The following is a 23,513-nucleotide window of genomic DNA, read 5'->3' as shown; positions in this document are numbered from 1 at the left end:
CTAGCGTGTGAGTGATCAACTCACAAATTCCAGTCAACATCTGGAGAGTTAAAATCCCCCATTATGAGACATTCTGATTTTCTGGCCCACTCTACTTCTCTGTATAGCTGTTTGATATACTTATTGGAGTGATTAGCCCTACAACACACTCCTACTGTCAGTTTTGTTTTCCCAGTGCTTATATCACACTGAACTTAATCAACATTGCACTGGTCACCCATGTTGACTGGATGCATTGCCTTAGATTTTATGATTCTTCACTAATAGCGTGACCCTTCCACCCCTTCTATCCTGACTGTCCTTTTCTGTATACATTGTACACCCCTTATTCAAATTCAGCATCACATCCAAGTGACACCATGTCTCTGCTATTCAGTAAATATTCCCTACAATTTCTGCATTTGATGACTTAATCAGTACAGTCAGTCCTCGTATAGCACGATAGTTGTGTTCCTAGAAACCCTCGTGCAATGCAAAATCGTGCAGTATAAACAACAGGCCCTATGGGGAAAATGGGGTTAGGTACTGACCACCCAAGATTGAACACACATTTGTAACCAAAACATTATCAAACACAATAAATAATCATAATAAAATATTGCTACTGCTTTTGCTTCTATCGTAAGCAAACTTGGTTTTTGTTTGATTTTATATCCAAACAGATGACAGCCGTTCCATCTCTTCCTATTGTTTGTGTTTTAATCTAATGGATTTTAATTACACTTTGAGTTGTTCCTGCTATGAAAGTTGTTTTTATTTTCTCTGCATTCTTTGTAATTCTCGGCGTTGCCTCATTCAGGCCTGTAGCACGTGCAATATCACTTGGTCTTTCATTTCGCTCAAAGCGTTTCACAATTTCATATTTTTTCTCTGTTGACAGAGGCAGACTGGCCATAAGCCTCACTGGGGAAACCCCGGTGGGCCGGAGGTGATTTTGGCTATAAACGCTAGTATGAGGCCACTACAAATTTTCCCGGGTAAGAATTTTTGACCCAGTCCCCCTCTATTTATCGATATTGCTTTTCTTTTTCTCTCTGAATCTGTAGTGTCTTCAACAGGACACATCCTTTTCACACCTTTTAAGTATTTTACCCATTTTTAGGAAATAAAGCACAATTACAAAATGAGGAGGCACGCTTGATACACATAAACAAAGCTGCGTGCGTGTAGCAACTGAATAAACAACACCGAAGGCAGAGACACACTATGAACACCTCACTAGCTCACATTTTACTAAAGCACACTTCTGGGGGTTACTACCAAAAACAATAAAAACAATTTCCAGTTGTGCTTGCGTTTCTGTTAGTGGAATCTGTTATAAACTGGTAGTAAACTTGATCTAATTGCATTTGCGATAATACCGATAGCTGGAATTGTGTGGGTTTTTACGCTCTTATGGTGAAATGTGTTTCCCCTTCACTGATATAAAAAACAAAAATACATTTTCAGAATCTTCTCTTCATTCCTATCATGTTGTGTTCAGTTGGGGTGATTCCGCATTTGACTGCCATTTCTTGTAAACACAAAGGCGAATCGTGTAAGCAAATTCAGTTCGTGTTATATACGATATCGTTCCCCTTTTTATAAATCGTGTATGATCGAATTCATGTAGTGTAAACACTTGTTATACGAGGACTGACTGTACTTCAAATTCATCAAATTTGTTTGCAATGCTCCTAGCATTAGTGTACTTTCAAGTATATATGTACATGTTGTTACTCTTAATTATTCTAACATAGCCCCCATATTTACATATTCCGTGATGACCCACAGCAGGGCTCGAAATTCCCGACACCTTTCTTTCTAGGCTGCTGCATGTCCAATAGAAGCAGTGCAAGACTTACTTTCATCTCTGCCTGCTGCTCTAGTTAATCTGTTAGTCTGTATATCCCCCAAGCTAGCAGTTTTCCGACCTACCTATCACTGTCTCAATAGTATCAGCAAATATTCTTTCACACACTTCTATTTAAGTGTATCCCTTCCCTGTAAAAACAGTCTCTCCTGTTAACAAGTACAGACCATGCTGATTATCTTGTTTGGGTAGAATTGCAGGCACTTCCAAATTCAGTCCTAACTCACGACTTTTTTCTCACCGTTACACTGTACTTGTTAGTAAGTCCTCATATCTGCTACTCTTAATATCATTAGTGGCAACATATACAACAGTAACACCTTTTTTCCCCTTAAAAGATAATGTCTGCTCTACAACATCATCTACTTTTCCCCAGCAGACATACTCTGGTCCTATTCCACCTGTCTTTCTTGCACAACATATTTCCCGTTTCCCTGATTATTCAAGAACATAAATGGGCACTCTTACCACAAGAGACTTCACTTCTGCAAATTGCACCACTTGGAAAATGATGGTATTTTAACTCTTTCTCACAGTGCACACAGGGGGACTTCATGCCTATGACATCTCTTGTTCAGATTTGCTGAATTTCCATCTGGCCTGTCCTGCCTTTAAGCCATTCTAAAAACTGCTAAATATTTCCAATTGAAACATTTAACTACTAACATTTATTGCAGAAAGTTTCTGTAAGCATGGGATATTGTGAATTCTGAAATAAAAGATGTTTAGAAATCAGAGAAGTATAATTTTATCTTCAGTAGGTTTCTTATCTCTTATACTATCAGTTTTAAAACTTTTCAATCTCTCAGATGAATAGCAACAAATTCAAGAAAAATTAAAACAAGATGCAGTGATGAAGACCACAAAACTTATTATTGCCCTTCTTCCCTTCCAGAAGTCAAAAAAAAATTTATGATTTTAATTATTAATATTTGCAAAGCTTTGATTATATGAGCAAGGTTCTTGAAAAATTTTATATTTATGAATAAACTAAAAATACACTAAAAAAGAATTAGATTTTTATGATTTAAATAGTATCAAAAGCAGAAAATAAATCTTTCTTATTTTATAATTTCTTCCTTTTTTTTTAGTGCAGCAGGTAAGAAGGATGAAGAGGACATGAGGTTTTTTTAATACCAATTCAAATAGATTGCAAGTTTTAAATATTTGCTCATCATTTGTATATTACTATGGAAATAACTTTCTCTTTTTTGCCACTGAAATAATAGCATCACCTGGCAGCGTAAGCTCAGAGGATGGCATTGGAGGAGGAACAGTACCTTCTGGATCAAATGTGACTCTTATTACTCTCAATACTGAAGGTTAGCATTATTTAAAACCTAGAATTGACATTAGAATATTTAATATTTTAACCTACTGAAAAGTATATTTAAATTATTTTAAATGCATGTCAAGCTATTATCACTGGAAAAAATCAGTAGTTGTAATGGATAATTAGAAAAGACAGAAAAGTTATGAAAATTACTTTATTGCACAAGTAATAAAATGTTATTGGCTAAATGGCAAGCTTATGTGTCATTGGTCCCAATCTTGCAGCTTTGCCTTGAAGGCTGAACATAGATATTACAACTTCAGGCCACCAGAAAGGAAAGTGGTGGTACTGCAATGGGTGATGAGAATTTCCTACCACCTGGTAATGCCCATGACACAGAGGATCCACCATTCCTTTGTCAGAGTGGCCCATGCTTACATTAGATCACACTGAGATGGTCACCTCCATGCTTGTCACAGATGTTCTTCCAGGTATGAAAGCTCAAGCTTAAGACCCAGGAGTTCTAAAATGCTAGTGGAATTGACATTAGGTTCCCTATAAGACAAGTGGACCAAATTTCAGCAGTCTGGTCATTCTGCAACAACCAAATCCTCTGCTTTCACCTCCACAGTGCTGAGACTGTTAGTGACCGTGGGTTTGTTTGTTTGTTTGTTTGTTATTTGGTTTTTAGGAGCATTAGCAACTAAGGCCATATTGCTCCAAGGATATGCAGTGGTCATTCCCTGACCTTTCCGCATCCTCCGTATTTGATGGGCACGGGCTTGAACCCTGGTCTAATCAAGAAGCGTGTGCTAAGCACTGCTGCTACTCTGCCCACCTGGCTACGGAGGCACCAGTGACCTTGGGTATCTATCCATGTGCAAGGTTAGAAATGTTGTATATAGTATACTGGAGGTGACCATCTCAGTGTGATTTAATGTAAGCATGGGCCACCCTGACAAAGGAATGGTGGATCCTCTGTCACGGGCATTACCAGGTGGTAGTAAATTCTCATCACCCATTGCAGTACCACCACTTTCCTTTCTGGTGGCCTGAAGTTGTAATATCTATGTTCAGTCTTCAAGGCAAAGCTGCAAGGTTTTCCCGTCTTCTCTGTTTTGGAGTATGAATTATGCCTTTTGAGGTTATGGTTTGGCATTGTGGGGAGATCCAATATTTCTTACATTTTGCAGGTACTTTAAAACAGTTTATGCAGACCAGCTGCTGGGTAGTTCACTAGATTGCACCTTTTGGTAACTCCCCAGGAGGCATCCGGATCATACTCTGCACTGCCTGCTACTGAGTGTATGGTACTCAAGTAATGTGTGTGGGGGGTGGGGGGAAGGCACTGCTGAGGCCATGTTATGTTAAGGAGATAGCTGTATTCTTGTTGTGTGTAAGCCCTATATAAAAAAATCATTAATTCATGTAATGTTATTCCCTCTACTTTTACCTTATATACTCGATACATCACGAATAGCCAAAAAACATACCTGCAGAAAGATTTAAACCTCCCAAAAAAAGTTTCTCATTCATTTCACAAATATATGTGGTCTCAGTGCTATTCATTTTTACCTATACTGTACTAAGTCCCATTTACTTTTTGTGACAGAATCTGAATTATTGGTTGCCTCAAACACTACTCATCTTAGTTACTTTAATTATTTGCTTTGTAATTCCTTTCGCTTCAAAGGTAGCACTTGTGTACATGTCTGCTCAGAGACAAACGAGAAGATTCCTAATCTGGAATCTCTTTTGATCTCTGACTTAAAATACCTCTACCCCATTCTATCGGATTTATTTGCTGCTGCTATTGTTCTACCAGTTCTACAAATTGCTCAGAATGGTTTGATTTCCTTTCTTCAAAATTCAACTTTATTAAATCTAAGTTTTCTAACAGTGAGGTAATTTTCCTTGAAAATTTTAATGTTCACAACTCCAGCTGGCTTCTGTTTTTTAATTAAATGGATCCACTAGTTGAGATTCTCAGGCCTCTGCTAATGACCTTGCACAACTTGTTCAAATACCTACTACAATACTAAATAATCCTAATTATTTGCTTTTTCATGCACACTCATGATTTTTTTTTCATTGTCAACCACTCTTCAAAGTACATAAGCAATGTTAATGGCCTTCTAGGTACCTCAGATCACCCATAGTTAGGCACATTATGGCCTTGCTGCCCTTGCACCATAAACAACAAACCTCAGATCACAAATTGGTAACAGTCTCTTTTCCAGTAGAGTAGAGCCTTTCTCGTGGCCATTCTCAGCGTCTTGTTGTTTGGCATTACAAGAATTCAGAATGGGATGATCTGAATGATTTCTATTCCTCTTTTCCTTGATTGAATTACTGTTTTGAATCTTCCAATTCTAATGCGTATTCAGATTGTCTCAGTGAAATTATTTGTGTAAAGATGAAATTCTTTATTCCACCCTAAAACCTTGTCCTTTATCTAATCTTTGATTTTTCCAATAAATATGCTAAGGCTGTTCAAGACAAGAATTTAGTATATCACAGTTTGCTTGTATCTATGTCTCCAGCTTCATTTTCTTCCTACACAAAAGCTCACAAAATTTGTAAAACAATTTTTAATCAACTCAAACTCAATTTTGAACCTCTGGTTAATTAATTATCCCTCTTAAAAATTCATTCCATTCCCTTTAATACAGATGTTCAGTTTCTGCTGCATGCATTTATTTATAGATATTTATGGTCACTGCTCTTCTGAATTATCTCTAATTCTATTCCTTCTTCCAGTTCACTCCAAACTTGTGTCAGCTAATTGATGTCCACTCATGGTTCACTTCTTGTTTCACCAAACAAACTATTCTCTTTCAGTTAATGTCTCCTCTAGTTTTGTTCTTCTCTGGAGTAACCATCCTCTGTAAGTATTTTCTGAAAATTACACTCTGCAGAAATTCATCTCTCTTTTGAAGGTTTCTTTTGGTTTCCCAATCCTTAAACTATTGAAAGTACTACAGTATTATAGGTTTTAATAATATTACACATTGTGGGTTCCAATTACAAAAAAAAACAAAAAAAAAAAAAAACACCCTTTATTTTGAAACACTATCATGAAAGAAGATGGCTACCAGAAATTATATACACTACCCATTAGAACTTTTGTGCTTCTGGTGGTGATGGGCATAATTGAGAGTCATAATTGATTATGGCATTTTCATAATCAATTATATATAAATTTTAATTATTTAAATAATCGATTATTAATCATGCCCATCACTAGTTACAGACTAATTTACGCCAGATGACTCTCATCAACTGGTGTGCGTACCACTGCTTTGCTTATTAGAGGCTTGAAGTGGTGAAACCCATGTTTAGTCTCCAGAGAAAAGCTCTGGCAAACCTCCCCCCCCATCCCTTCCATCATGCAGTATGATTGATGTCCTTTGAGGTTGTGTATCATGGCGAGATCCAATATGCTTTACATTTCAAGGGTACAGCTCTCTGTGTTTGCTGGCCAGCTGCTAGATAGTCTGCTGGACCAAACCTATTGGTAATTCTCTAGAAGGAATCTGCATCGGCTAGTGTATAAGCTCGTTGCTTCTACTTTGCCAGATAGTGATTGGGGGAGTCTTGAGTAGTATATATATGAGGGGAACAGTGTTGAGGCCATGTTATATCAAGGAGCTGGGTATATTCTTGCCGTGTGTTATTTACCATATCCAAAAATTTCATTACTTCATACAACATATGTCTCTCCCCCCCCACACCTTTTCTTTACTACTGAATTCATCATGAATAGTTAAATTATTAGAACAAACTTATCTGCAAAAAAATCTAAACCTATAAGTATTGTGCAAGGAGGCCACAGGCTTTTGCTGCACTGGCAAAAAAAAAAAAAAATGTAGATAAGAAAATACAAATTATGGACTTTCCTTTGAATTTCTTCAAACTGTCAGCCTCAAATACCTGTGACTCGTTCTAGTAATCAAAAACTTGCAGACTAAAAGAAAGCCTCTCAAACACATTCTCATTCATTTCACAAATATATGTGGTCTCTGTTCCAATCTGAATGATGTACATTTCCACTTAGTCTTCCAACCCCACTTTTTTTGACAGAATCCCAACTATTGGTTGATCCAACCACTCTCATTTCAGTTGTCCTGATTATTTGCTGTATGATTCTATTCGCTTCAAGGGTGGTACTTGTGCATATGCCCATTCTAATATTCCCTGTCAGAAACAGTATTTTGGAATCTCTTTTCAGTATTCTCTAGCTTAAAATCTTACTATCCCATTCTGTCAGATTCATTTGTTACACTAATCACTTCGAACCCTTTGACTTCCTTTCTTTGAAACTCTCCTTTCTCCTCTGGAACATTACAGTGAGGTAATGCTCCTGTGTTTGTTCAGGCAGACAAGAGCATCTCACTGACACATAACATAAAGCAGTTACCACGCTGACATTACAAAGAGGGGTTGTGTTGCTCTTCATTTTTGCTGTTTTGTCTTATTTCAAATTTATCCCCTTATTAAGGGGGGTAAATTTGAAGGGTGTTTGGAATAAACTCTGTCCTCAGTTTATTGATAATTTTTAGGGATTTCAAGAACCAGCAGAGATTGTACAAAATGAAATAGAAGCAGTCGTTAATATTGCTAACCAATTGCAGCTTAAGGTTTGTACAGCTGACATCACTGATCTGTTTCAAGCACACAGTGGAGAGCTCACAAATCAAGACCTCCTTGAAATGGCAAAATGTGAAGAAGCTGAGGAAGAAGAAGATTTAACAGCTGAAACTCCTCTTTGTTTCTTCACTCTCAACAGGCTTGACAAAGCTTTTCAACACAGAAAAAGCAACTGAGATTTTTGAGTCACAAGATTCAAATTTTGAGTGCACTAGAAAAGTTGCTACAGATTTTAAAAAATGCGTATGCATGCTATCATGAAATTTATATAAATAAAAGAAGAAAAGACTGTCTTGGAAACAAACGGCTCTTGAAGAATTTCTGAAGAAGAAGAAAACTCCTTGTGCTTCCAACAAACCAACGAATGCCAAGCCAACAATGAGTGATGAACCATCAATGAGTGCACATTTAGTCAATGATGATGAAGAATAAACATTCTTTAACATTTGTATGGCATAAATAATTTCTTTATTATTATAATTTTCTTGATTTTAAAGGCTATGTTTCATTTCTTTGGATAAATAAATCATTGTTTAATCATAAACTATTGTTTTGTTGACCTTTATCTAACATTACTATGGTCAGATTTCATTGTTGAGAATGTAACCCCAGTTTTGAACATTACATCTATGGGAAATAAATTCCCACTTTACAAGTTTTCTCTTTATGAGCACGCACTATGAACGAATTAATTCATAATGTCGGGAACTACCTGTACTGTCCTCGCAGCCTTACTGTACTTTTGAAAGATCTTCATATTGGACTATTGCAACTCTAAGATCTTTCATGTTGAACAGTGTTGAGTGCATTATACCTCCAGTCCTTTAGATTACTATAACACAAATGCAGACCCTTGCATTAATTACCATTAAAGCCTAATTTTCATGTTTTGGACCACTTGTGTAATTTTTCTGTCTTGTTGCAGCAATATTCCTTGATTTTTGTTGTTAACACCCCTGCCACTTAATATCATTAGCAAATGAAAATTAAAAACAATAAGAACCCTTGCTCAGAACCCTCAGCAATCTCTCTTCCAACACTGGTTCATGCAGAGCAGTTCCCATATATAACTACACTTTGTTTTCCCATTATTCTGGTTCTGCCATATGTAATAACACTTCTTAAAGAACATGGCATCTAAAGAATAAGTGACAATTTATTAATCCTAAAATGACAAACATTTTATAGATAATTTTAATATTTTCTTTAGGTTTTATTTATTCAAGACAGGACAGTTAAAACAACAGCATCATAAAATGAAAATTTTAAAACTCTGGACATTTATGTAACAAACCAGCATAACAATATAGAGCCTATATTATTGTAGCATAAGCATATCTACAAGAATATAGGCTTTCAATGAGTATCAGTTCTGCAAGCAAAAGAATTGCAAAATTTCTTGGAACTTTTTAACAACCACTGGCAAGGAAGGAAGAATTCTTCACAGATTGATTTCAACAAGTTTGATTTCCTTTTTTACTTTTATCTGAAGAACAACTTTTGCTAACTGCCTCACAAAAATTCTTCTGTAGAATAGCAAAATGTTAAAGAAATAGTTTCATACCTTTTCTCCCAATTTTTTATTCTTTTAGTATAATGAAAGTACATGAGGTGGACAAATAATGGAAACACCTGATATGAAAGTACAGTAAACCCCCGCTATTCGCGGGGGTTACGTTCCTGAGAAATGTCGCGAATACCGAAAATGCGAATACTGAGTTATTGCTCCCATAGTAATAAAGGGGTTCCGTTCCAAAGTATGAAATATATAAGAAAAACTAGTCTAAAATTTTGTCTATGTATGTATTATATGTACCTTCATAATATGACTATGTACATAGACAGTACATAGTGAATTGCAAGCATATGGCATCGAAATGAAAATAAGAAACAATTTAATATTAAATGTAATATTTATTAGAAATTTCAAACAAATCTTTCAAACCAGCGCCTTTGCTAGCTAAAAAACTTATCCCGCCAGTGCTATCACCAGTTTCGCTAAAGTGTTGATAAAGGAGTTTTGCCTTTTCACGAATGATGAGCGAACTTAACAGAATTTTATTTTGAGTTCGGTCTTCTATCCACAGATTAAAAGCTTTTTCCATTTTTTTAAATTTAACATCACGAGTTACAGAGCAAATTTTTGAAGCAATTAGTGCGTTTTCACGGACACTACGGCGGATTTTTTTCTTTTGATTTTTTGATTGATCGTACCGTTGACTCATTGATTTTATAATGTTTTGCCACTGAGGAGTCACTTTCACCATTAGAAAGTTTGTCTAATAACTCAATTTTATTCGCTAATGTCATCACCTTCTTTGATTTTTTCACATTTCCCTTGTTATTCGTAGCCATATTTTTGTACGGGTTAGAAAGAACTTGTCCACAATAAAGTCACTTTCTTCCGTTAACACACTCGAAAAAGTCTGTTTTACACTGCAAAACAGAAGATTTATCACTTTTGTAAGCATATCAATTTATAAATTGATAAATTTATTCAATTTATAAGCATATAAATTAAAAGCAAACAACGAAATCTTCCATGACAAGTGCATAACACACTGAACAAGGATTAGTGAGAAACATCCAAGCTCGCGATTTTGTCACCCCTCTCCCCCCCACCCACGGAGCGCTGTTTTGAATGGAAAAGATGATTTTAGCCACGTCTATGTTTTTTTATGGCGGAAAATGTTCATGGCGCTTTAAAATTCAAATTTTTTTAGGTTTCATTTTATATTAAATCAGCGACTGAAAATACGCGAAACCGCGAATACAGATACCGCGAATAGCGGGGGTTTACTGTAGTAGTTTTTGTAATGGCTTCATGACATATCTATGAACATGCAGTGATGATTTTTTTTTTTTTGTTTCTTGCAGGTAGTAATGTGAAAGAAAAACAGTAAAAGCTGATGTTTATTTAGAGGTGATATAAAAAGGTACATGAAGAAAATTACCCACCTGTCTGAATTCCAAAGAATTGCTGGTGCACGTTTAGCAAGGGCATTGGTGACTAAAACTGTTGATTTGTTTAACATACCCAGAGTAAATGTATCAGAAGTGATGACTGCATTCACCAAGTATGGAGAAACAAAATCTGACAGGATAAATTGTGGCAGAAAATCGAAGCCAACTGAAAGAGACCACCAGACACTGAAAAGAATTGTAACCTGAAAATATAAAGCTGCTGCCCCAAAAGTAACTGCAGAACTTAATGCAAGTTTTATCAAGTCACTTTCGAACAAAACAGTTCAGTTCAGCAAGAACTTTGTTAAGTTGAAATTTATGGCAGAGCTGTTATTGCCAAGTCACTCATTACTGATGGTTAATGCTAGAAAGAGGATGCAGTGGTGTAAGGATCACAAAATCTGGACATGATGATTGGAAACATTTTCAGACTACTTTCACACTTTTCCAGCATCAGTGAGAGTTTACGTTTGGTAAATGCCAAAGGAAGTACATCATCTGGACTGTCTTTGCCATTGGTCCTGCCTTCACCCTGAATTACTGCCACCAATTATCTTGGTATTCTGAGTGACCAGTTTCATATCATGTTTCAGGAATTGTTTCACACAAATTATGTCATGTTTCAAGATAATAATAATGCTCCAATATACACAGTCAGATGTGTACATCTTGGTTTGAGGAGCATGAAATTGAGGCAGTGTCTCTCCAATGGCCTGCCCACTCACCAGACTTAAATGTAATTGAGCCATGTAGTTGTGGGCATATTTGGAGAGGAGAGTGAGAAGCAGATTTCCTCCACCTTCATCATTCAAGGAGCTTGAAACATTCCTTCATGAATAATGGTCCAGTATTCCTCTTAAGACAGTTCAAGATTTATTTGAATCTATTCCACATAGAATACAAACTGTTTTAAAAGCAAAGTGTGGTCCATCACCATATTATTGCATATCTGTAACTCTTATCACAGGTGTTTCCACTATTTTGTCCACTCCTCTGTATATGTATAATGGTATAGATTAATAATTTGAGTTTTAATACTATTTAAATTTGCTGAATGCTGAGAACATCAGCCAAACAAACTAGATTACTTTTAAATACCTGCATTCCTCACCAATAGGAAATTATAGATCCTCAACAAGACAGCAGCGAAAAACAAAATTTGGAAATACTAACTCAAAAATGTTAATCTTGCACACAATAACCAATCATGGGTGTTCCATTTAGTGCTCCCATAGCTAATATTACCAGAGGCCTTGGAGGAAGACATATTTTTGAATCTGTCAGTGCCATTTAGGTTCTTGTGAAGATATATGGATGATGTGTTATTATTATTATTATTAGCCATATGGTGCAAGGAAGCCTGTGGCTTATGCTGAAGCAGCCAAAAAAAAATTTGAGTTACCCTGAGAGAGAGAGAGAGAGAGAGAGAGAGAGAGAGAGAGAGAGAGAGAGAGAGAGAGAGAGAGAGTGTGTGTGTGTGTGTGTGTCAAAAGTAGAAGGGAATCACTAAGAAAGAGAAGAATGATGATATCTGGCTCAGGACCCTGGGTGTGCCAAGCCCATACTCACCAGATATGAGTCCCTCACAGTCATTTCTCACAAGTCAGAGGTACTGCTTCTGAAATATCTCAATTCTTTGTCCTCTTATATCTCTTTTTCTATGGATTTAGAGGTGGATCATGTTCTCCCGTTTCTAGATGTCTTTAGTTGGGTGTGGATTCCCATTTTGCGACCCCAGTATATAGAAAACCAGTGTGCCAAGAACAGTTCAATTATAAGTCAGCACATGCCCCAGGATTATCTGCATAGAACATCATGAGCATTATTTAGTCAAACATGGTCTCACTGTGCTTCTTCTGCCATCAGGGATGCCAAGATCTCTAGGATCAGGACAGAACAGATTTGTCTAGGTGAGGATATCTCCCCTCTCCCAAGTTTTGAATAGATTTCCGTTGCATGAGAATGATTCAGTTTCCCATTTTGATCATAATAATGAGTTAATTATGCTTATTTCCCCACTATCCGGGCATTTCTACATGTCTTGCTAGAGTGTTGTGATGCTACTATATTGATTGTATGCATCTCCCTGGCAGGAAGTTGCAGTCAGTGGATTCCAGAGTTAAATCTGTCATTCCCTTGTGTTTAGATTCTGTTTATTCGATCATATCCCCAGATTGTGGGGTATGTTGTATTGATGAGTCAGATCGTGGGCTTTCTGATAGTAACTCAGAGCATGAGGGAGCTATTCATCAGGCTAAATTTGCCTGCTCTGCTGTTGTTGAGTATTGTTGGTGTGAACAGCATGTTAATTGTAACTCACTCACATTCCAATGCTGAAAATTTGAACACTGCACACACAATTCTTGTCATTACTCCGCTGTTGGTAGGTTCAAACATTAATTGCAGTCATGGAACCTACATGACTACATTATGCATGTGATTATTCTAAAGCATGATTGAGAGATGTTGAGCTTATAAAGTGGCAGATGTATGCAGCTCTACTTCTACAACGTCTGACAGTTAATGTTTTGTTCCTCTCCTCTTTTTCTGTCTTTTTTTTTTTTTTTTTTTTTTCACACCATTCATGATCTGCCTTGATCTGTTGTACATGTGTATATGTAATTCTGCAAAATATAATGATGATTGTTGTACTACTTGTCTTCAAAGTTGATAAAGGAGCACACTGCTTCAAAAGCTTTCTTGGTGTGTACAGGCACTTCCCGGCTTATTTAATACTCAACTTACGGAAATTCGACTTTACATAAGTTTTTGCTGGCTGGTGCAAACTTAAAAAAAATCATGGAAACGTATTTTGCATCCCGTAGGAATAAATGGAGGTATTGTGAAAATATCGTAATGTGAACCCAATAACACATTGTTTTTTTTTTTTTTTTTTTGGTAATTCGTTCCAAGACCTTGGAAGTTGAAATTTTTGCTATATAACTAAGCTATTTATCTCTCTAAAGGGTCATTTTTATAATGGAAATTGCACAACACTTTCATCGTTATCATATGTTCCATTATAAGAATCAATTTTGAATGCCTTTGTGATATTTTTCTAAAGCACATTTCTGGAAGTCACAACCATAAAACAATAAAATCGATTTGTACTTTCCGGTTTATTGGGATTTTCTGCTAGCGCAATCTATTATAAACGTGTAGTAAACTAGATCTTATTGCATTTGTGATAATACCAATAACAGGAATTCTGTGGGTTTTTACATTACAGTATTATGGTGAAATGAGTTTCCCTTCACTGAAACCTTCAATCATATAAAAAACAAATAAATTTTTAGAATCTTCTCTTCATTACAATGGTGAAGGGAAAGGAACCAATGGAAAGTGCAAGTGCTGGCAGTGGTAGGAAACAAAACAAAATTGATTTAGAAATGAAGATGGTTAATTAAGAAGTATGTAGCAGGACAAAGTTTGTCATCTATTGCACGGAATTAGGTCTCGCTGCTTCAACAGTGTACAGTGAATAAGTTTTAAGGGACAGTGCACGTATAAAAGAACATGTTAAAGGATCAATGGATTTGAGATCAACAGTGATCACAAAACAGTGTTCAGGTGCTATATCAAAGATGGAAAAGCTATTAATAATATGGAATCAGATTCAGAAGTAAGTGCCCCTGAGTCCAATGACCATTCAAGCAAAAGCAAGAATTATTTATGAAGATATTAAGGATAAGTATGGCGAACCCCAAGCCTAGTTCGTGGAAAGCAATGGGTGGTTTAATAGGTTTGAGCATTGCACTGGTTTCCAAAACATTAAAGTATGCAGTGAAGTCACCAGTGCCGATTCTGCAGTTGCAGAAAAATTTTGTGATGTGTTGGAAAAAAACCCCTTCTAAATCTTCAGAGCCCTCAACTTCCGCAGTGGCATGCTTGTCAGCTGGAGAGTTAATTCTGGCAACAATGCTTGAAAGGTAAAACTTGCAGAGTTATGCCTGTCTCTTTTCTCTTTTTGTAATTTTATAATTTTGAAATTTTTGTAATTTTGTACACTTTTGTAATTATTCCTGCGCCTGAGATAAAAAAAAATTGAATAAATAATTCTATTTACATGTTTGTCTAACTTTTTTTTTTTTTTGCTTCAATCAAATTCAGTGCTCATAGTTGTGGGTGCTGCATAAGCATTTAAGGAAATTCTGACTTTTGTAATATTCGACTTATGTAGAGTTCCGCGGGAATGCATCTGTTACGTAAGCCAGGGAGTGGCTGTATTTTGCTTTTTACGCTTTTAGTACTTTTATCACTTTTGGTATTTATCTATATATTTTACTTCTATCTGTTTCAGCTTCTACTCTTTATAAAATTTCTATTATATTGTACCCTATTTTTTTTTCACCTTATTTTAATAAAATTTTTTATGATTTGTCGGTAGTTACAAGATTTGTTTCAGCATATCCTGTGCAGTTGTTTGTGGCAGTTCTTTCTCCAAAAATTTCCAGTTGCATAATTCATTAGTTATTGCATTTTTTGAAAACCCTACTAATTTTTTTTATTATTTTCTTATAGTCCTATAGTCTTACAGTTAGCTCCATCTCTTACTGTAATGGTATTACAAGAAGTTAAGTCCTTAAGTCTAGAGTCAATTGACAAGGTTCTCATAACTTAATAATTCCTGCTGTTATATCTTAAGACAAGATGTCTGCCATGACCCACTCATTTGGAAATCTTGTATCGAGTCTGATCCAAACAAAATTTACCTGAGAGGGGATTGTGGAATATACTGGCTGGTATTTTTATTTCATTTACCACATTCAAACAAGACTGAAACAGTTTTAATTGCACATCTTGTCAAAAATGTGGTTAGTAGGCTGCTTTACTTAATCTATTTTTAACTTGTTTTTAATTTAGAAGTTGCTTCCACATATAGACTTAATATAGACTTTTATTAAAGGATTCAGTAAAATAAATGATATAGGTTATTCTTTCTTATTACAGCTGATTATCCAAATGGATCTTGGTTAGGAGATGAAACTAATCCTGAATTGAGAGTTCGTTGTCATATTAGTCCAACGTAAGTAGTTGTATCAATCAGAAGTAATCATTAGTGCTTATTGTTTAGTTCCATTATGTAATTTTTTTTTTCATCCTCTTATTCATCGGTTGCCTTTTACATTATCCTTCTAGTAATCTTGTAAACTACAATTTGTTGATAAACTTAACTATGTGATTATTATTATTTTCAGACTTGTAGAAAAGGGTGGGCACACCTGCCAACTTTTCTGGTTTCCCAGAAGATTTCTCAAAATTAGTTGTCTTTTATGGTTTTGTGGAAAGTTTACTTTTGGATTTCAGTAAAGCATGTGTTATATTTTTAAAATATGTACATAATTAAAGAAACCTACATATAGTGCAGAGAACAGTAGGCATTATCTACTCAGATGAGTGTCTCTGTGTTTTCAGCATCTCCTTTGCATTTTTTCTTTAATGTTTTAGTATATTCTCATAATAATTCGCTCTTTGAAAAAATAATAGGAACATGCAATTCATTTGTTGTGACATAAACAGTGGTAAAACAAAAAGGAGAGTAAGATTACCTTAATAGCCAAATGACTCTGATCTGTGTAATGAACAACTGTTCAGACAAATAGAAGCAAATTATAAGATTCCTCTGGCTTTCTGTGTAAGGAATCACTATTGTATAAAATTTATGTTAATAAAGCATCATTATTATTATTAACTACAGACCTGCAAATTTGTTCTCTGCTAGAGGAAATAATGGAGTCAGTAGTTAAAGAGGTAATGCATGATCATATCTGGTAACCCTGATTAGCTACTGTAAGATTGACACAGAGGAATTGCATGCAAAGAGTGATTTTGACATGTATTACTTTGACTTCAATAAAGCATTTGATATCTTAAGAACAACTGTTAAGTAACAGCAGTGTGGCATTAGGGAAAGTTTCTACAATGAATAAAGAAGGCATTTAAATGGTAGAAGACAAAGAGTAGTTATAAATGAATACTGCTCTTCTTGCACTAATGTTACAAGTGGAGGACTACTGTATCCATTGTTGGTCTCCATACTATTTTTGATATTTATCAATGTACAGATTTCAAAATTGATGTCCAAGTTTGCTGATGATACAAACATGGGCATGATAGTTAATAATATTAATCAGAGTATGCTACTTGAAGAGGACCTAAATAAACTACGCAGATGAAATGGACTTAAAAATGGATTGAGGTTTAACACTGTTAAGTGCAAAGTACTGCATTTAATAGTAATCCTAAAATAACATACCATTTGGGTAATAGTAATCCTAAAATAATACACCATTTAGGTTGTGTCAAATTTAAGATACATGTTAAAGGAAATTACCCAGGGATAGTAGTACAATTCCAACAGAGACAAAGAGGTAATTATCTGATTGTAAAAAGCAGTGGTTAGGCTATGTCTGGACTACTGCATACAGTTTTGGAAACCTCATTTTAAGCAGAATTTGTTGGAAAGGATTTGAAAGCATGATAATAGATTTGTTGTAAAAAGTCCAGAAAAGAGCAATGGGGTTAATTGGTGACACAAAAAATTTTATTATCAAGAAACATAAGAAAAATTGCAGTATCTGAAAACTGGGTATCTTCAAAGTGACCCGATTGAAATGTTTAAGGCTTTGGATTATGTAGATTAAATGCTGATGGCATCTTTACTTTTTTTTCATGCAAGACACAGAGGCGACATAAATTTAAATTGAAAAAAGGAAGGCTACAGGATAGATGAACAAACATTTATTTTCAGCCAGAGTAACTGACTGTTGGAACAAACTTCCATCTGGTGTTGTGGATTTGGGTAGTTAGAATAAATTTAAGGAAGATTTAGCAAAATTATTAGAAAGAATGGAAAATGAAATGGTAACAAAGTTATATTTTCTGTTTTTCTGATGCTGTATAAGCTTTGCTTCCTTGTTTCATTTTGCCTAATACAGTATATCTTTATTAATTTACTTGGTATCATATTATTCAAAATGCAATGTATTTTGAAGTTGTATCAGGGTACAGTACAACTGGATCCTTGTTGCACAAGGGTCCAGTTATACTGTACCCTGACCAGTGATATAGGGTTTTAAATGCATTTTAGTGTGGTTCATTTAAAATACATATACAGTTAAATTCAAAATCTGAATTGGGTCCTGCCACTTGCGAATAGTTTATCTAATTTGAAAAGACTGCCAAAACCAAGTACTGACAAACATTGTTATAACAAAATTGAATGGAGCTATAATGAAAATGTTACTATATATATACAATGATACTATATACATTGTACTGTATATAGTATCATTATACAGCATATAGTAACATTGTACTTTCAATTTTACATTTTTATTCTTCCTGAAGAATTGAATGCAGTCATGAAGAAGTAATGTAGCTGTAACTTGCATTATGGGTACACATGCAATCCATTTTGTTTATACTACTTTTGGGGGGGGGGGATGCACTGATTGTTAACATTATAAATGTGTGATTTCCAAATGCAGTACCTGCTTTGGGAAATTGAGTTTTGTGTCATTATTCGCCACATGTATACATTTAATTTTAGAGACAATGGCAATGAATTTGCTACACAAAAAAATACTTTCACATTGAAGTATTTAAAAAACATAACTATACTTCTTAAGAAATGCACAATGAAGAATGTGAAATCTTTTTCAGTTTCTTGCATGTACATTGTATAAAAAACAAGGGAATCCTATTGTCTCAAAACTTGATACTATGACACGTTGAACAGACAACTTGTGTAATTGAGACCTGCAAATATTTGTAAAATCGGACAAATGCTAACTGTTGTGATTTTCTCTTGTAGAAGGTCTGTGTCTTCATTTTGAATTTAATTTTTAAATTAGTGGTTTGATTTTAAATCAAATAACAATAAAATATTAAGTGAATATATAGGATATTAAGAAATATATTTTAGATATTTTAGAAATTTGAAGTCAGGAATTTTCTTACCTGGGATTTTTCGGGAATAACTGAATCCAGATAGGGTATAATTAGATTAGGTGGAAATAGTATTGAAAGACCTGCCTAAAGAACAGGACAAAGGAATGAAAGCAAGCTTTGACTTCACGCATGGCAAATTTAAGGAAGTATAAAGGGAGATCAGCATTTGTCCAATTTTGTGAATGTTTGTGGGTCTCAATTACACAAGTTGTCTGTCCAATATTTCTCACATGTAATGACAAAGATTATTGAGCTTTGTTTATGCTGACATAATGTTCATGCAGCTTAATATATATGGACTTACATTAAAACAAGGGCTGTGTTGTTTATTATGTATAATTGTACATACCTTCTAAAGAGAGTATATCCATATCTTGTAATATCATTTGCTGTAATACTTGTAATTCATCCAAAACAGGGTGAAATTTGTCTTCTACTACTCATTCATTAAATTGCTGCATAATAGCTGTAACAGTGTGATGAGAGTCCTTTCTTGAAATGGTCATAAGAGTGCTTTTGTGAACTGTTGAACCAGTTTGATGTTGCTTTTGAGCAAGTAAAGATAGTGAGAGAACTCAGTGTATGGATACAGCTATAAAAATGTACAATTGGTGATAGTTATGAAATTTTACTTTGGTCTTTGGTTGTGGAATTAAGTATATATGTTGTGAGTGTAAATTAAGTCACAATTTTTGAGAAACATTTAAACCATGAAGCAGCTTGAGTTTTTCTCTTATGTTTAATACTATTTTGCCAAGCCAAACTAAAAGATGAAAGATGCAAAAAATCTGAATATTTTTTGTATCTGTTTTTTACTATTGTGTATTATGTAGTGCACTATAACACGCAGCATAACATGGTAAGACCACACTTAGAATGTTGTGTACAAGTATGAAGTTTGGACTATAAAAAAGACATCAAAGGACATAAAAATGCTGTATAAGCTTGCTTCCTTGCGTCGTTTGTACTACTAATAGTAATACCAAATTTCCATTGTTATAAATGATTCCAGAACATTGTAGGAATTGTTCTTTTAGCCAGCAAGTTACTAATTACTGGAATAAATTGCCTCCATGGGTAGGTGAGGCTAACATCTTGGGTAAATTTAAGGGTCAGTTGTGTAACTGAGTTGCAGTACATATATTTGTGTAGTTATTTTTATTTGCCATATGGTAATGTTAAGCAGAAGTATATAAACATTATATCTCTCAGAGTGATATTTAATACTTTTTTCAGAAGCTGGAACCAAAATGATGGCTCAATAGTATATTGAGCCATCATTTTGATAAATATACTATTAGTGACATAAAAAAAGAAAGAGAAAATAAGAAATTTTTTCATTCATTTCATTTGCTGACCAAGAGCTGGGTAAGCTCAAAACACTTAAAACTGGATGAATAACCTTTAGGGGGAACCTGGTTCCTCTAAGAGCAATCATGTAAAACTCTGATATTTGGATAGATTTTATGCAAGAAAACCAAATTTTTTTTTTTTTAGTAATAAATTTCAAAAAATTAGTTTCAAAGCTAGTAATGGGCGGATTGATAAACTTAAAAAGTGAAAATATCATTATAAAGTCATGAAAGATGTTATATTTTTGCCATAGAACATTTTCAACATGAATTGAAAAAGATAAATGAATTGGATTTGAGCCCTGAACAAGTTTACAGTACTGAAGAGAATGGTTTATTTTGGAGAATTTTATAAAAATTCTCCAAAATAAGCCATTTGCATCTGGTTGCAAAATCAGCAAAGAATGAGTGACATTCTTGCCTTTTGAAAATTCTGCCATAAGCTACAAATTATGTTTATTGATGAAGTAAAATCACAGAAACCACAGATTTTCAAGAATTGTTCACTTCATTCTCTACAAAGGCCATAAGAAGGGTTGGATAATTGAGGAAGGATAGTTATAGGAGAGATATGCAGAATTTGTTTTTAACCAGTGGGTAGTCGATTGTTGGAACAGACTTCCATCTGGTGTTGCAGATGTGGGTAGTTTGAATAAATTTAAGCAGGAACTAGACAAATATTAGAGGCATTGGACAGGTGACGTGCAGTGTTGTTTTTTATTTTTATTAATTTATTCATTTATTTTTGGTTGATGTTATATAAGCTTTTTCTTGCGTTACTTTACATAACTAATACTCTGAATTTATTCTCTGTGAAAAACATCTTTTAGATATTTTTTTCACAGAGAATGAAAATACTAAGAAAATCTCTGCTGATTTTTGATTATGCATGATGAGGTCATCCTGATGTAGATGAATTGTGAAATGATGATGGAACATTATAGCAGCATTTTTTCCACTTAACTGTACACCTTTAATGTAGCCAGTGGATCAAAATGTGATTAAATTTATTTAATCGTGTACCATAAAAATCTTAATGTCAGTGCAGTAGCACAAACTGAAGATATCAGAACTACATTATGAAAGATAACTTTAAAAGATATGGTTTCCACTTGCTGAAGCTACAGATTCTGTTTTAACCAAACTTGAGACCTCAGGGATTCTGAATCAGTTTTCTAAATATTTAGAAACTGCAGCCAATAAAGCTCACAATAGCAAAAAATTGATATCAGTTAATCTGATAAATTAAACAAGCCAAGAAGGTGAAATAAGTTGTGGTGAGGTTGGATAATGGGAAAAATTAAAATTATTTTGAATTTCAGACTGATAGTGAAATTATATATGGCATCTTAAAAGATGAAAAAGAGGAAAATGAAGAGGATCAAGATGGTGCCATTCTTATGAACACAGAGATGCTACATTTTGGTAATTTGAACAGTCCCTTGCATTAATGGATTACTGTAGTTGCATTTATGAGTGCCAGAGTGAGGTTATGAATAGTTCAGTTGAAGACTTTTGAACTCTTGGATATGGGTAAGTTTTTTTGAAAATTTTTGCTATTTTTTACTTAATTAACATTCTAAATTGTATTCAGTAAATAATTTTAGTATTCCTAGTTACGTCAGCCCACTTTTAAATTTAATTAGGGATTTAGTAAGTTACAACTTAATATTTGTAGATCCTTTGTTATCAGTGATTTTGGTGCAAGTATCATATCTAGTAACTAGTAACTTATAGTGTAGTGCATCATAATGGTAGTTTTAGTGTTTTTAATTTGTAGTAAAAAATAGTTTGAAGGTTCTGATTGCATAGGTTGGCATTTTTTTGCTTTATCTAAGAAATAAGAAAGGCAGTAGCATTATTTACAAACAAAATAGCATAGCATGTACTATGTAACCAAATGTTGTAACAATGTGTGTGTTTTAGTACTCCTAACTCTTAGTTTATGAAGTATTTTTACATTTTAAATCAAATAGGAGAAGAAAAGCAAAAAAGCCATGCTTTGACTGAAAAGAAAACTGTTGATAGCAGTTCTCTAGCAAATCACAGCTACATTCATTGTACTAAATGACCTTTTTGCAGAATTCTCTCTAGTGAGACATTAGCATTAGTAGAGGCATATGATGCAAGAAAGCAAGCTTATACAGCATCAGCCAAAAATAAACAAAAAAAAAAAAAAAAAAAAAAATCCCAATTCACCAATCCCTTTGCTAGTTCTTCCTGGAATTTATTTAAGCTATCAACTTCCACAATGATAGGTAGAAGTTTGTTCCAGCAATCAACTACCAGCTGGCTAAAGACAAATTTCTGCACATCTATTTTAACTGTCTTTGCTCAATTTGATTTTATGCCCCTCAAGTGTGGAATCTGAGCAAGAGGAAGAATCCCATCAGCATTGAGTCTGTTCAAACCATTGAAGGCCTCGATACACCTTAATCAGATTACCTCATAGGTGCCTAGTCTCCAGATGCTGCAGTTTGCAGAATGTAAGCCTTTCTTGGTAAGAGGACCCCTTCGTTTCCCTCACCAATCTTGTTGCACTTCTCTACTCAAACTAGCAACTCTACATCCGTTCTAAAATGAGGTCTCCAGACCTGTACACAGTACTCAAGGCATGGCCTTATACCATTGCCTTATACAAAGGGATAATCACCTCCTTTTCCCATACTAGCAAAATTCCTGTATATCATTGACAAGACCCCATGACCTACTCTGGCAGTCTGTCTGCACTCCTCAGAAAACTTTGTATCTGACTGCACAATTACCCCAGGTCTTTTTCATTTTTTATCACCCTGAGTGTAGTTCCACACAGTTAGTACGTTTCTCTGGGATTACTGCTACCCATATGCAGTACTTTGCATTTAGCATTAGCATTAGCATTAGTTGAGGCATATGATGCAAGAAAGCAAGCTTACAGCATTGAGCCTGTTCAAACCATTCATGGCCTTATACACCTCGATCAGATCACCTTGCGGGTGCGTTTCCAGATGCTGCAACTTGCAGAACTTAAGCCTTTCTTCGTAAGCACATCCCTTTGTTTCTCTCACCAATCTTGTTGCCCTTCTCTGTACTTGTTCTAGCAACTCTACATCCTTCATAAAAGGAGGCCACACTTTGACCTCCAGTACTTAAAGTGTGGCCTGACCATTGCCTTATACATAGGGATAATCACCTCCTTGTCTTTACTAGCAAAACTCCTGTATATCATTGGCAAAACTCCATGAACTGCTCTAGCAGCCTGTCTGCACTGTCAGAGAACTTCATATCTGACTGCACAATTACCCCAGATCTTTTTCATTCTCCACCTCCCTGAGTGTAGTGCCACACAATTGGTACGTTTCTCTTGGGTTACTGCTACCCATATGGAGTAATTTTCATTTGTCAATGTTAAACTTCAGTTGATACTTCTCAAGCTCATCTGCCTAACTTTTCTAGATCCTGTTGCAGTAGCATACTGTCTTTACTGTCA

At 34.9% G+C, this 23,513-nt stretch overlaps 1 protein-coding gene across 1 annotated transcript in view; it reads left to right on the top strand.

Moving 5' to 3' along the window:
- The window catches only part of LOC150080571 (protein BANP-like), a 161,107-nt gene that overhangs the window by 52,411 nt on the left and 85,183 nt on the right, over positions 1-23,513 (top strand). Inside the window, exons 3-4 of the mRNA XM_090381938.1 lie at positions 3,082-3,174; positions 15,690-15,765. Of these exons, the coding sequence (XP_090238064.1) occupies positions 3,082-3,174; positions 15,690-15,765 (169 nt within the window). The remainder of the gene's footprint in view (positions 1-3,081; positions 3,175-15,689; positions 15,766-23,513) is intronic.

This window comes from Mastigoproctus giganteus, chromosome 9, assembly GCF_048544385.1.
Source record: "Mastigoproctus giganteus isolate SK-2022 chromosome 9, ASM4854438v1, whole genome shotgun sequence".
In the NCBI taxonomy this organism is placed as follows: Eukaryota; Metazoa; Arthropoda; class Arachnida; order Uropygi; family Thelyphonidae; genus Mastigoproctus; species Mastigoproctus giganteus.
The sequence above is the reverse complement of the archived record's forward strand: the minus strand, read 5'-3'. Positions and strand labels throughout refer to the sequence as shown.